We start from the raw sequence: 15942 nt of genomic DNA, 5'->3' as shown, positions 1-15942 counted from the left end.
CTGATTAACTCATTGGTTTGGTTTAGGGAGACTCTGATTAACTCATTGGTTTGGTTAGGCAGACTCTGATTAACTCATTGGTTTGGTTAGGGAGACTGATTAACTCATTGGTTTGGTTAGGCAGACACTGATTACCTCTTTGGTTTGGTTAGGCAGACTGATTAACTCATTGGTTTGGTTAGGGAGACTGATTAACTCATTGGTTTGGTTAGGCAGACACTGATTAACTCATTGGTTTGGTTTAGGGAGACTCTGATTAACTCATTGGTTTGGTTAGGAGACTCTGATTAACTCATTGGTTTGGTTAGGGAGACTCTGATTAACTCATTGGTTTGGTTAGGGAGACTCTGATTAACTCATTGGTTTGGTTAGGGAGACTCTGATTAACTCATTGGTTTGGTTAGGGAGACTCTGATTAACTCATTGGTTTGGTTAGGGAGACTCTGATTAACTCATTGGTTTGGTTAGGAGACTCTGATTAACTCATTGGTTTGGTTAGGCAGACTCTGATTAACTCATTGGTTTGGTTAGGAGACTCTGATTAACTCATTGGTTTGGTTAGGGAGACTCTGATTAACTCATTGGTTTGGTTACTGATTAACTCATTGGTTTGGTTAGGGAGACTGATTAACTCATTGGTTTGGTTAGGAGACTCTGATTAACTCATTGGTTTGGTTTAGGGAGACTCTGATTAACTCATTGGTTTGGTTAGGGAGACTGATTAACTCATTGGTTTGGTTAGGGAGACTCTGATTAACTCATTGGTTTGGTTAGGAGACTTTGATTAACTCATTGGTTTGGTTAGGAGACTCTGATTAACTCATTGGTTTGGTTAGGGAGACTCTGATTAACTCATTGGTTTGGTTTAGGGAGACTCTGATTAACTCACTTGTTTGGTTAGGCAGACTGATTAACTCATTGGTTTGGTTAGGGAGACTCTGATTAACTAATTGGTTTGGTGACTGAGACTCTGATTAACTCATTGGTTTGGTTACTCCGACTGATTAACTCATTGGTTTGGTTAGGGAGACTTGAGTAACTCATTGGTTTGGTTAGGGAGACTCTGATTAACTCATTGATATGGTTAGGGAGACACTGATTAACTCATTGGTTTGGTTAGGAAGACTCTGATTAATTCATTGGTTTGGTTAGGGAGACACTGATTAACTCATTGGTTTGGTTAGGAGACTCTGATTAACTCATTGGTTTGGTTAGAGACTCTGATTAACTCATTGGTTTGGTTAGGGAGACTCTGATTAACTCATTGGTTTGGTTAGGGAGACTCTGATTAACTCATTGGTTTGGTTAGGAGACTGATTAACTCATTGGTTTGGTTAGGGAGACTCTGATTAACTCATTGGTTTGGTTTAGGGAGACTCTGATTAACTCATTGGTTTGGTTAGGGAGACTCTGATTAACTCATTGGTTTGGTTTAGGGAGACTGATTAACTCATAGGGAGACTCTGATTAACTCATTGGTTTGGTTTAGGAGACTCTGATTAACTCATTGGTTTGGTTTTGATTTCAGGGAGACTCTGATTTTAGGGAGACTCTGATTAACTCATTGGTTTGGTTAGGGAGACTCTGATTAATCATTGGTTTGGTTAGGGAGACTCTGATTAACTCAAACTGATTAACTCATTGGATTAACTCATTGGTTTGGTTTAGGGAGACTGATTAACTCTCTGATTAACTCATTGGTTTGGGGGAGACTCTGATTAACTCAGACTCTGATTAACTCATTGGTTTGGTTAGGGAGACTCTGATTAACTCATTGGTTTGGTTTAGGAGACTCTGATTAACTCATTGGTTTGGTTAGGGAGACTGATTAACTCATTGGTTTGGTTAGGCAGACTCTGATTAACTCATTGGTTTGGTTAGGAGACTCTGATTAACTCATTGGTTTGGTTAGGAGACTTTGATTAACTCATTGGTTTGGTTAGGAGACTCTGATTAACTCATTGGTTTGGTTAGGGAGACTTTGATTAACTCATTGGTTTGGGAACGTTTTTTTAGGGAGACTCTGATTAACTCATTGGTTTGGTTTAGGAGACTGATTAACTCATTGGTTTGGTTAGGAGACTCTGATTAACTCATTGGTTTGGTTAGGGAGACTCTGATTTCATTGGTTTGGTTTAGGGAGACTCTGATTAACTCATTGGTTTGGTTAGGGAGACTCTGATTAACTCATTGGTTTGGTTAGGGAGACTGATTAACTCATTGGTTTGGTTAGGGAGACACTGATTAACTCATTGGTTTGGTTAGGGAGACGTTGATTAACTCATTGGTTTGGTTAGGGAGACTCTGATTAACTCATTGGTTTGGTTTAGGGAGACTCTGATTAACTCATTGGTTTGGTTAGGCAGACTCTGATTAACTCATTGGTTTGGTGAGGGAGACTGATTAACTCATTGGTTTGGTTAGGCAGACACTGATTACCTCTTTGGTTTGGTTAGGCAGACTGATTAACTCATTGGTTTGGTTTAGGAGACTGATTAACTCATTGGTTTGGTTTAGGGAGACTCTGATTAACTCATTGGTTTGGTTAGGGAGACTCTGATTAACTCATTGGTTTGGTTAGGGAGACTCTGATTAACTCATTGGTTTGGTTAGGAGACTCTGATTAACTCATTGGTTTGGTTAGGGAGACTCTGATTAACTCATTGGTTTGGTTAGGGAGACTCTGATTAACTCATTGGTTTGGTTAGGAGACTCTGATTAACTCATTGGTTTGGTTAGGGAGACTCTGATTAACTCATTGGTTTGGTTAGGGAGACTCTGATTAACTCATTGGTTTGGTTAGGAGACTCTGATTAACTCATTGGTTTGTTAGGGAGACTCTGATTAACTCATTGGTTTGGTTAGGGAGACTGATTAACTCATTGGTTTGGTTAGGAGACTGATTAACTCATTGGTTTGGTTAGGGAGACTTGATTAACTCATTGGTTTGGTTAAGGAGATCTGATTAACTCATTGGTTTGGTTAGGGAGACACTGATTAACTCATTGGTTTGGTTTAGGGAGACTCTGATTAACTCATTGGTTTGGTTGGACTCTGATTAACTCATTGGTTTGGTTAGGGAGACTCTGATTAACTCATTGGTTTGGTTAGGGAGACCTGATTAACTCATTGGTTTGGTTAGGGAGACTCTGATTAACTCATTGGTTTGGTTAGGGAGACTCTGATTAACTCATTGGTTTGGTTTAGGGAGACTGATTAACTCATTGGTTTGGTTAGGGAGACTCTGATTAACTCATTGGGTTAGGGAGACTTTGATTAACTCATTGGTTTGGTTAGGGAGACTCTGATTAACTCATTGGTTTGGTTAGGGAGAAACTGATTAACTCATTGGTTTGGTTAGGGAGACTCTGATTAACTCATTGGTTTGGTTAGGGAGACTCTGATTAACTCACTCTGATTAACTCATTGGTTTGGTTAGGAGACACTGATTAACTCATTGGTTTGGTTAGGGAGACTCTGATTAACTCATTGGTTTGGTTAGGGAGACTCTGATTAACTCATTGGTTTGGTTAGGAGACTCTGATTAACTCATTGGTTTGGTTAGGAGACTCTGATTAACTCAATCAACTGATTAACTCATTGGTTTGGTTAGGGAGACTTTGATTAACTCATTGGTTTGGTTAGGGAGACTCTGATTAACTCATTGGTTTGTTTTAGGGAGACTCTGATTAACTCATTGGTTTGGTTAGGGAGACTCTGATTAACTCATTGGTTTGGTTAGGGAGACTCTGATTAACTCATTGGTTTGGTTAGGGAGACTCTGATTAACTCATTGGTTTGGTTAGGAGACTCTGATTAACTCATTGGTTTGGTTAGGGAGACTCTGATTAACTCATTGGTTTGGTTAGGGAGACACTGATTAACTCATTGGTTTGGTTAGGGAGACTCTGATTAACTCATTGGTTAACTCTGATTAACTCATTGGTTTGGTTTAGGGAGACTCTGATTAACTCATTGGTTTGGTTAGGGAGACTCTGATTAACTCATTGGTTTGGTTAGGGAGACTCTGATTAACTCATTGGTTTGGTTTAGGGAGACTCTGATTAACTCATTGGTTTGGTTAGGGAGACTCTGATTAACTCATTGGTTTGGTTAGGGAGACTCTGATTAACTCATTGGTTTGGTTAGGAGACTCTGATTAACTCATTGGTTTGGTTAGGGAGACTCTGATTAACTCATTGGTTTGGTTAGGAGACTGATTAACTCATTTGGTTTGGTTAGGAGACTCTGATTAACTCATTGGTTTGGTTTAGGAGACTGATTAACTCATTGGTTTGGTTAGGGAGACTGATTAACTCATGGGGAACTCTGATTAACTCATTGGTTTGGTTAGGGAGACTTGATTAACTCATTGGTTTGGTTAGGGAGACTGATTAACTCATTGGTTTGGTTAGGGAGACTCTGATTAACTCATTAGGAGACTTTGATTAACTCATTGGTTTGGTTAGGGAGACTGATTAACTCATTGGTTTGGTTAGGGAGACTCTGATTAACTCATTGACTCTGATTAACTCATTGGTTTGGTTAGGGAGAGACTGATTAACTCATTGGTTTGGTTAGGGAGACTCTGATTAACTCATTGGTTTGGTTAGGGAGACTCTGATTAACTCATTGGTTTGGTTGGGCAGACTCTGATTAACTCATTGGTTTGGTTAGGGAGACTCTGATTAACTCATTGGTTTGGTTAGGAGACTCTGATTAACTCATTGGTTTGGTTAGGGAGACTTGATTAACTCATTGGTTTGGTTTAGGGAGACTCTGATTAACTCATTGGTTTGGTTAGGGAGACTGATTAACTCATTGGTTTTTAGGGAGACTGATTAACTCATTGGTTTGGTTTAGGGAGACTCTGATTAACTCATTGGTTTGGTTAGGGAGATTGATTAACTCATTGGTTTGGTTAGGGAGACACTGATTAACTCATTGGTTTGGTTAGGGAGACTCTGATTAACTCATTGGTTTGGTTTAGGGAGACTCTGATTAACTCATTGGTTTGGTTTAGGGAGACTGATTAACTCATTGGTTTGGTTTAGGGAGACTCTGATTAACACATTGGTTTGGTTAGGGAGACTCTGATTAACTCATTGGTTTGTTTAGGGAGACTCTGATTAACTCATTGGTTTGGTTAGGGAGACTCTGATTACTCTGATTAACTCATTGGTTTGGTTGGTTAGGGAGACTGATTAACTCATTGGTTTGGTTAGGGAGACTCTGATTAACTCATTGGTTTGGTTAGGGAGACTCTGATTAACTCATTGGTTTGGTTAGGGAGACTCTGATTAACTCTCTGATTAACTCATTGGTTTGGTTAGGGAGACTCTGATTAACTCATTGGTTTGGTTAGGGATGATTAACTCATTGGTTTGGTTAGGGAGACTCTGGGAGGCAGACTCTGATTAACTCATTGGTTTGGTTAGGCAGACTGATTAACTCATTGGACTGATTAACTCATTTGGTTTGGTTCTTGATTAACTCATTGGTTTGGTTAGGGAGACTCTGATTAACTCATTGGTTTGGTTTAGGGAGACTCTGATTAACTCATTAGGCAGACACTGATTAACTCATTGGTTTTTAGGGAGACTCTGATTTCATTGGTTTGGTTAGGGAGACTCTGATTAACTCATTGGTTTGGTTAGGGAGACTCTGATTAACTCATTGGTTTGGTTAGGGAGACTCTGATTAACTCATTGGTTTGGTTAGGAGACTCTGATTAACTCATTGGTTTGGTTAGGAGACTCTGATTAACTCATTGGTTTGGTTAGGGAGACTCTGACTCTGATTAACTCATTGGATTTCACTTTGGTTTGGTTAGGAGACTCTGATTAACTCATTGGTTTGGTTTAGGGAGACAAAACTGATTAACTCATTGGTTTCTCAAATCAGGGAGACTCTGATTAACTCATTAGGCAGACACTGATTAACTCATTGGTTTGGTTAGCTCCATATGGTCTTTTACGCAAGGGAGACTCTGATTAAACTCATTGGTTTGAGACTTAGGGAGACTCTGATTAACTCATTAGACTCTGATTAACTTTGGTTTGGTTAGGGAGACTCTGATTAACTCATTGTTTTGGTTTAGGGAGACTCTGATTAACTCATTGGTTTGGTTTAGGGAGACTCTGATAAACTCATTGGTTTGTTTTATGGAGACTCTGATTAACTCATTGGTTTGGTCTGGGAGACTCTGATTAACTCACTTGTTTGGTTAGGGAGACACTGATTAACTCATTGTTTTGGTTTAGGGAGACTCTGATTAACTCATTGGTTTGTTTTATGGAGACTCTGATTAACTCATTGGTTTGGTCTGGGAGACTCTGATTAACTCACTTGTTTGGTTAGGCAGACTGATTAACTCATTGGTTTGGTTAGGGAGACTCTGATTAACTAATTGGTTTGGTGACTGAGACTCTGATTAACTCATTGGTTTGGTTAGGGAGACTGATTAACTAACTTGATTAACTCATTGGTTTGGTTAGGGAGACTCTGATTAACTCATTGATTTTTAGGTTTGAGACACTGATTAACTCATTGGGAGAGACTCTGATTAACTCATTGGTTTGGTTAGGGAGACACTGATTAACTCATTGGTTTGGTTAGGGAGACTGATTAACTCATTGGTTTTTAGGGAGACTTTGATTAACTCATTGGTTTGGTGAGGGAGACTCTGATTAACTCATTGGTTTGTTTAGGCAGACACTGATTAAGTCTTTGGTTTGGTTAGGCAGACTGATTAACTAATTGGTTTGGTTTGGGAGACTGATTAACTCAGTGGTTTGGTTAAGCAGACACTGATTAACTCATTGGTTTGGTTAGGGAGACTGATAAACCCATTGGTTTGGTTTAGGGAGACTCTGATTAACTCATTGGTTTGGTTAGGGAGACTCTGATTAACTCATTGGTTTGGTTAGGGAGACTCTGATTAACTCATTGGTTTTTAGGAGACTCTGATTAACTCATTGGTTTGGTTAGGAGACTGATTAACTCATTGGTTTGGTTAGGGAGACTCTGATTAACTCATTGGTTTGGTTTAGGAGACTCTGATTAACTCATTGGTTTGGTTAGGGAGACTCTGATTAACTCATTGGTTTGGTTAGGGAGACTCTGATTAACTCATTGGTTTGGTTAGGGAGACTCTGATTAACTCATTGGTTTGGTTAGGGAGACTCTGATTAACTCATTGGTTTGGTTAGGGAGACTCTGATTAACTCATTGGTTTGGTTAGGGAGACTCTGATTAACTCATTGGTTTGGTTAGGGAGACTCTGATTAACTCATTGGTTTGGTTTAGGGAGACTCTGATTAACTCATTGGTTTGGTTAGGAGACTCTGATTAACTCATTGGTTTGGTTTGGATTTATTGGTTTGGGAGACTCTGATTAACTCATTGGTTTGGTTAGGGAGACTGATTAACTCAACTGATTAACTCATTGGTTTGTTTAGGGAGACTTGATTAACTCATTGGTTTGGTTAGGAGACTCTGATTAACTCATTGGTTTGGTTGGGAGACTCTGATTAACTCATTGGTTTGGTTAGGGAGACTCTGATTAACTCATTTGGTTTTTAGGGAGACTCTGATTAACTCATTGGTTTGGTTAGGGAGACTCTGATTAACTCATTGGTTTGGTTTAGGGGAGACTCTGATTAACTCATTGGTTTGGTTAGGGAGACTCTGATTAACTCATTGGTTTGGTTTAGGGAGACTCTGATTAACTCATTGGTTTGGTTTTGGTTTGGGGAGACTCTGATTAACTCATTGGTTTGGTTAGGGAGACTCTGATTAACTCATTGGTTTGGTTAGGGAGACTCTGATTAACTCATTGGTTTGGTTAGGGAGACTCTGATTAACTCATTGGTTTGGTTAGGGAGATTGATTAACTTTGGTTTGGTTAGGGAGACTCTGATTAACTCATTGGTTTGGTTAGGGAGACTGATTAACTCATTGGTTTGGTTTAGGGAGACTCTGATTAACTCATTGGTTTGGTTTAGGGAGACTCTGATTAACTCATTGGTTTGGTTTAGGGAGACTCTGATTAACTCATTGGTTTGTTTAGGGAGACTCTGATTAACTCATTGGTTTGTTTAGGGAGACTCTGATTAACTCATTGGTTTGGTTAGGGAGACTCTGATTAACTCATTGGTTTGGTTAGGGAGACTCTGATTAACTCATTGGTTTGGTTTAGGGAGACTCTGATTAACTCATTGGTTTGGTTTAGGGAGACTGATTAACTCATTGGTTTGGTTTAGGGAGACTCTGATTAACACATTGGTTTGGTTTAAGAGGACTCTGATTAACTAATTGGTTTGGTTTGGGAGACTCTGATTAACTCATTGGTTTGGTTAGGCAGACTCTGATTAACTCATTGGTTTGGTGAGGGAGACTGATTAACTAATTGCTTTGGTTTGGGATAATGACTAACTCATTGGTTTGGTTAGGCAGACACTGATTAACTATTTGGTTTGGTTAGGGAGACTGATAAACCCATTGGTTTGGTTTGGCAGACTCTGATTAACCCATTGGTTTGGTTAGGCAGACTCTGATTAACTCATTTGGTTTGTTTTAGGGAGACTGATTCACTTATTTGGTTTGGTTAGGCAGACTCTGATTAACTAATTGGTTTGGTTTAGGGAGACTCTGATTAACTCATTGGTTTGGCTTAGGGAGACTCTGATTAACTATTTGGTTTGGTTAGGGAGACTGATAAACCCATTGGTTTGGTTTGGCAGACTCTGATTAACTCATTGGTTTGGTTAGGCAGACTCTGATTAACTCATTTGGTTTGTTTTAGGGAGACTGATTCACTTATTTGGTTTGGTTAGGCAGACTCTGATTAACTAATTGGTTTGGTTTAGGGAGACTCTGATTAACTCATTGGTTTGGCTTAGGGAGACTCTGATTAACTCATTGGTTTGGTTTAGGGAGACTGATTAGCTCATTGGTTTGGTTTAGGGAGACTCTGATTAACTACTTGGTTTGGTTACTCCGACTGATTAACTCATTGATTTGGTTAGGGAGACTCTGATTAACTCATTGGTTTGGTTTGGCAGACTCTGATTAACTCATTGGTTTGGTTAGGCAGACTCTGCTTAACTCATTGGTTTGGTTAGGCAGACTCTGCTTAACTCATTGGTTTGGTTAGGCAGACACTGATGAACTCATTGGTTTGGTTAGGCATACTGATTAACTAATTGGTTTGGTTAGGGAGACTGATTAACTCATTGGTTTGGTTAGTGAGACTCTGATTAACTCATTGGTTTGGTTAGGGAGACCCGTAGGCTCCTGTTGAATCTCACAGTGTGGCTGTGGGACAGTCCTGTTTGGCAGAGAAATACATAACCATACCCCTATCCAACATGAAAAAACGAATGGTGTGTTATGTTGTCATTCCAGGTATGCACTGCGAGGTAGACATTGACGAGTGTGAGAGCGAGCCCTGTCAGAACGGCGGGTCCTGCAAGGACGCCGCCAACTCCTACACCTGCAACTGTGTGACAGCGGGTCCAGGGGAGGAGCCATGGGGTGGCCATAACTGTGACATCCGTCTGAGTGGCTGCAGGGAACACCTGTGTGAGAACGGAGCCACGTGTGTGCCCATCCTAAGCCAAAAAGAGCACAATGGGGAAGATGGGGATGAACAAGAGCATGACCACACCTGCCTCTGTCACCCTGGCTTCACTGGGAAGCACTGCAGCATTCCCACCACCTTCTCCTTCAACAGAGAGGGGTATGTCCTTATCCAGCTCCCTCCTATAGCTAACAGGACCAGTAGAGGGATTGACCCCCACCACCACCACCACTATGGGATCCACGTCCAGCTGCGCTTCAGGACCACCCTGGCTGAAATGCTGCTGTTCTACAGAGGGGCTGAGGACTACAGTGTGTCCCTGGAGATTGTGGGGGGCCATATCCATGCTAGAGCTGGATCAGGGAAGGAGCTACAGGCCACCTACCATCTCCCTGTCAACGACGGAGACTGGCATGAGGCCAAAGTGACCATGGATGAGAAGCTGGTGCTGATGGTGAAAGGACCAGGCTGTGACAATGACAGGGGGTGCACAGTGGAGGACAAAGGACACAACCAACTGATCTTCTTCCAACCTGGATCATTCCCCCAGGTCTATGTGGGTGGGGCCCCTCAGAAGTATCTGGACAACACAGAGAGTAGGAAGGGTTTCATTGGCTGCATGGAGGATCTACAGGTTGACCACCAGCTGCTACTGCCTCAGGATATCTCTCCAGAGCACGTCCAAGACATGGAGCTGGGCTGCAACAAGACCGACTGGTGTCATCCTGATCCTTGCCATCATCGTGGGCATTGTATTGACCTGTGGACTAGCTTCAGCTGTGAGTGTGATCGACCCTATCACGGCTCCCTGTGTGAAGAAGGTAAGAACTGTTAAACCTTTTAAAACATTACTTTACTTTACATTTTACACATTTTCAAATATTGCTTTTCAAATTATGACAACTGCAGACACCAGGCGCTGACAATGTATTGTCATTTAAAGGGGGTTACGTGTGTCTCCTCAACTTACAGCCAGTTCCCTTCAGCTACACAGGTTTGTACAGGTTTTGTTGTTCACACTGAAAGTATTGCTTTTTGTCGCTTGCCTCAGAATACCCCTCATGGACATTCAGTAATGAAGACACTGTGAGCTATGCTGCCTTCAACATCAACCAAACGGACGGGGAGAACTTCAACATCTCCTTCTTCCTGCGCTCTCTGAAGCCTAGCGGCCTGCTCCTCCAGCTGCGGAGAGGGAGGAGGGCCTACCTCACCCTGTACCTGCGGGAGGGAACCCTGGTCTTCAACAGCCCCCCCACCACCCTGTTCTCTAACGGTACCTACATCACCAGCGGACAGAGGGAGCTGGTCACTGTGGAGGTACGCCAGGGTCAGGTAGGGTTCAGTCAGGGTGGGACACAGTTATCCCTGGGGCGGGTGAGGATGGAGCAGGGGGACGTGGTGTACATGGGGGGTCTGCCACCGGGGGAGTCCTCTGCCCCCTGGGGAGGTCACTTCAAAGGCTGCTTACAGGACATCACTCTGGACCACATGCACCTGAACCTTCACCTCCCAGAGGAGGAGTGCCACACCCACGAAGCGTTCGAGTGCTACATCCCAAAGAAATCGGAGAACATGTTGGATGGCTGTGTCAGTGATGAGGCATGCAAGGTAACGTCAATAACACCTTTACACTTAAGAGATGTTTTGCTGTAACTGTAGGAAATTGGTTCAAGAGCTGTCTAGAGTTCTCAGGTGAGGGTCCTGACAAAGACTTTTCAGTTCACTCTTTGTAACAGACAATAATATCTATGTCCTCCTCAGGCTGGTCCCTGTCAGAACGGAGGAACGTGCACAGTCACCTGGAATGACTTTGAGTGCACCTGTCCCATGAACTTCTCTGGCAGGCGATGTGATACACGCGTGTGGTGTGTCAGTGACCCCTGTGTCGTGGGCAGCCAGTGTGTGGATCTAGTTGACGGTTACGAGTGTGAGTGGATTTTTTGGGATCGTATACATTATCTCTCTCCCTTTCTCTCAACTACAGTATCTTTCTCGGCACAGACACACGCACAAACAAAATAGCGAACACTTTACCGAAAGGTGTGTCACTGTATTCAATAGCCTTATTAATATACTGCTGTTCCACCAGGCCTCACTAACGCCACCTTTGAGAGCAACGCTCTGCAGTTCACAGCTAATGGCTCGCTGGTTGCCACGGTGACCAGTGTCTCCATGGATATACGTACTCGGGAGGAGAACGGCGTGCTGCTGCGGGCCACTAACGGAGCAGAGGTCTTCTGTCTGGGTTTGCTCAACTCCTCCCTGCTGGTCAAACTACTGAGCGGCAACAGCCTGGAGCTACAGGCCTTCACCAGCAACCTGCCCATCTCAGACGGGGCCTGGCACCACCTCCACCTGGCCATGACAGACCCCCTGCAGCCTGTGTCCCGCTGGCGCCTCACTGTGGACGGGCGCAGGGCTGGCAGCACCATGGGCACGGCCGGGCACCTCAACTTCCTCAACAACACCACCGTGTGGCTGGCAGAGAACTACACAGGCTGTCTGGGAGAGGTGAGGGTGGGAGGAGTCTACCTACCTCTGTTGGACAACCAAGATGCCCCCCAGGCAGCCCGGTTTATCAGACAGGGGGGGCAGGAGAACAAGATGGGGTGTGTTGGTACTGATTTGTGTCAGTACCAGCCCTGCCTCAACCAGGGCACCTGCCAGGACCTCTGGAACCTGTTCAACTGCAGCTGTTCCCCGGGCTGGGAGGGAGAGCTCTGCCAGAGGGACACAGACGAGTGCGCCTCAGGCCCCTGTGCCCACGGCACCTGCACAGACCTGCTGGCAAACTACCAGTGTGAGTGTCACAAAGGATGGGGGGGCAGGGACTGTGAGGAGGAGGTGGATGACTGCCTGGAGCATAGCTGTTTGAACGGGGGCTCCTGCCTAGATGGGACGGGTACCTACCAGTGTGTCTGCCCCCCTGGATACACCGGCCGCCGCTGCCAGTGAGTACCACAAACTATAACCAGGGCATGTTCCTGTTCAAAAATCACTGTGTGTGTGTGTCTTCGTATTCAGTATGTATAGATGTTGTAATGACTGTATTTTGTGCATCCTACAGATGGAGATTCCCTCCGCAGCAGTGTGATGAAGAGACGCAGTGTGACAACGGTGGGGTCTGCGTGGATGGGATCTGGGGTACCAACTGCACCTGCAAACCTGGCTACACTGGAGACTGGTGAGATCACTAACCTATCCAATTTTCCATAGAATATACATGGGGCGCGTTTCCGGAGACTAACATTTTATTGGACTAAGAAGGACTAAAAAGCATGCTAAATGGACTAGGCTTAATCTGTGTCCGGTAGCCCGGCCCTATAAGTCTACAGTTTAAAAGCTGAGCATGTCAGTGGGACTGTAAAAGGCTCCTATTGTATGTACAGAGAGCTGTCGTTCCTGCTGGGGTGTCAGTGTCGTGTTGACCCCCCCCCCCCCTGGTGTTCTCTCCCAGGTGTGAGGCAGAGATAGATGAGTGTGAGTCCAGACCCTGTCTCAACGGTGCTACCTGCCTGGACCGACTCAGCAGCTTCCAGTGTGTGTGTGTGCCGGGCTTCAGCGGCACACAGTGTGAAAGCAATGTAAGGCACCCTATATCTCCACTGATCACACTCAGTAACTGACCGTCCGTGCGTGACGACATACTGTCAGTACATTTATTACAGTAGACTGTGTAGTGATAATATACGTTGAGTATCAAAAGCTTTTACACAGACCAGATTGGATCAAAGAGACTGATGTATTAAAACAATTTAAGCTGCAGTTCGTCTAATCGGAGTATTAAGGTACTAATAAGTAATAACAAGGTCATAATAAGTCATAGTAAAATGTCCTGCTCTCACCCCTCTGTAGAGACAGGAGCAGAGGCAACGTGTGCCCTGGCTGGTGGTGGCCATCCCTCTGGCCAGCCTGTGTGTGCTGCTGGCTGTGGTGGCCCTGGTGTTCATGGTGCTGACCGCACGCAAGAAGCGCCAGTCGGAGGGCACCTACAGCCCCAGCGCCCAGGAGGTGGCAGGGGCACGGCTGGAGATGGGCAGTGTACTCAAAGTGCCCCCCGAGGAGAGGCTCATATGAGCCCCACGCACAACAGCAACACACGCTACCTTCACTCGGAGGTGTCCAGCGTGTGAAAGGTCACCAGTGGTGTGGACATGTGCCCTCACAGTGATGCCACCGCCACACTGCTGCTGCTGGGTCATGGGGTTGGGGGTGATTCAACCCGGAACTAATCTCTTTATAGAAAGAGGTGACGTGGTCTGTCTGAGCCGCAGAGAAGGGCAGGATAGAGGATGAAAGAGCTCTCGTCTCCCCAAGACTTGAGCATTGCTGTTGGGTTGAGTCTAATCAGCTAGTCCCCTCCCTGGAGCGATGAACCATACTGGACTCCAGTGTCTCTCTATACAATAGCTACCCGTGTACATTCTGTACCCCACATTGATTATGTGTGAGTTCACTCTAATGACCATTTTGATGGTAAAACATTGTATTTTTCTCTGGATGTGCAGTTAACAATTAACAGGCAATGCACTATACCAATAATGTTCTTTCCGACTCCGTGTAAATACTGTAATGGTCTTATTTCTAAATCTATGATGTCATTGTCTTGTGCAAATGTATGAGGTGCTCCTAAAACTCGACCTCATAGGTAAAGTGGATTGAGACCACTTAAATGCTATCAGCCATCTCAAACTCTGATGCCACAGTATTCAGACAGGATACATTTACCCAAACCTACACTCCTGTCAGTCTCTTCATCTATCCTCACCAGAGCCACTACTTAACCAGCAGAGTGATCAATGGACGTTTTCACTGTCCACCGGAGGTGCTGAAGCTAGATATTGTGCTCTAGTTCTTTTCTGTAACTATGGATGATGTACCACAGGCTTATACTGTAACTAAGCTGAATGAAAGCAACACCTAATTAGCTTGAAATGAAGTTTATGCAACCCCACACTAAAGGCAAGTCATTGAAAGATAGTTAATTGTCATGAATTGACTTCCACATTACTTTATGAATGAGTTTGTATGTGCCTTCCTTACAGAATGGATGGAATGCTGAGAAACACAACATTTGACTCTTGTACATTCTACATTGGATATGGTATCTATCTATATGTTGATTTTTGTGTGGCCCTATCTAAAATATAGTTGACTGGAGGGAACTATGTGTTGTCTCAAAGGAAAACTCACTGTGATGATCGTGTTGGCGTCTGTGTGGAGTGCTGTAGAGCAGTATGACAGACCGACAAAGAGACAGAGCAGGTTTCTGTTTGAGCTCGGTCGGTCCTCCCCCTCCCCTTCCTGCAGGGCTAGGTGATGCAGTACGATCCAGGGAGACATGTACTGACAATTCACTGATGTTAGCGCTGCTCCAGTGTTGGATTATACAGAGTACATTCCAGGGTTGGGATCAACTACAGTCAATTCACAAAGTGAACATTGCCCAGTGAATTGTCAATTGAAAACGGAATTGACCCCAACCCTGGTACACTCTGGATTCGCATCTACAACAGGGGATAGATTGGACTGATCTGGATTTGAGTTCTGATTAGTATGGTAGGAGCTTACACTGGACGCACCTCGTCTCAGGCAGTACCAACTACAGTGTAACGAACAGCAAGGTATGCTGGGTAGGCTACACTGGTATGCATAGGGAGTATTCTGTGATTATTCTGGAAAATGTGATTGGTAGCAACACTGTAACATGATGCAATTGTAAACAGTGTGATTTATTCAAAACTCTAAAGTTTCTATTGGATGTCAACAGTTAAACTGATGCAAAAGAGAATGATAATTAAAGCAACACCATGGAATGAATGACTGGACTTACTGTGCATGGTTTTGTTTGTAACTAGATCAAATGCGGTAAGAATTGTATCTGACAAAGGATAGCAAGTCAACACAGTTACCCTATAAGTGTTTGACTATCTGTTTGTTCAATAGAATTTGCAATTCGGTGTCTTTCACAATGCTTCTGAAGGGATCTCCTCCCACAGTCCCGTAGGAGCGTTCTGTCTGCGTACCACGAGGGAAGGAAGGAGTTTACGTTTGCAACGCCCGCATAGAATTGAAAAATAAACGGAATAGAAATACAGGATCTCATCAGACGACTTCTGTTTCTTCTCAAAACATAACACACCCACGGGCTGGAAATTGTCCTCTCTCTCTCTCTCTCTCTCTCTTTCCCTCCCTTCCTCCCTCCCTCCCTCCTTCCCGTAAGAATACTGTATGATTCCAGTTCTGTTATTAGCTCACTGATCCAAGGGAATGTGAACTGGCCTGTGATATTGAAACAGAGGGACCCATCCGGTCCAAGATGAGAATTCAAAATGAAATCTTCTCTGCTGAGATAA

The 15942-nt window shown here is 43.8% G+C and overlaps 1 protein-coding gene across 1 annotated transcript in view; it reads left to right on the top strand.

Moving 5' to 3' along the window:
* The window catches only part of LOC135514251 (protein crumbs homolog 1-like), a 40396-nt gene extending 24756 nt beyond the window's left edge, over nucleotides 1-15640 (top strand). The window contains exons 7-13 of the mRNA XM_064937598.1: nucleotides 9409-10404; nucleotides 10635-11194; nucleotides 11348-11513; nucleotides 11676-12537; nucleotides 12654-12770; nucleotides 13044-13170; nucleotides 13442-15640. Of these exons, the coding sequence (XP_064793670.1) occupies nucleotides 9409-10404; nucleotides 10635-11194; nucleotides 11348-11513; nucleotides 11676-12537; nucleotides 12654-12770; nucleotides 13044-13170; nucleotides 13442-13663 (3050 nt within the window). The 3' untranslated portion in view covers nucleotides 13664-15640. The remainder of the gene's footprint in view (nucleotides 1-9408; nucleotides 10405-10634; nucleotides 11195-11347; nucleotides 11514-11675; nucleotides 12538-12653; nucleotides 12771-13043; nucleotides 13171-13441) is intronic.
* Nucleotides 15641-15942: the final 302 nt, after the last annotated feature.

This window comes from Oncorhynchus masou, chromosome 25, assembly GCF_036934945.1.
Source record: "Oncorhynchus masou masou isolate Uvic2021 chromosome 25, UVic_Omas_1.1, whole genome shotgun sequence".
Lineage (NCBI taxonomy): Eukaryota > Metazoa > Chordata > Actinopteri > Salmoniformes > Salmonidae > Oncorhynchus > Oncorhynchus masou.
The sequence above is the reverse complement of the archived record's forward strand: the minus strand, read 5'-3'. Positions and strand labels throughout refer to the sequence as shown.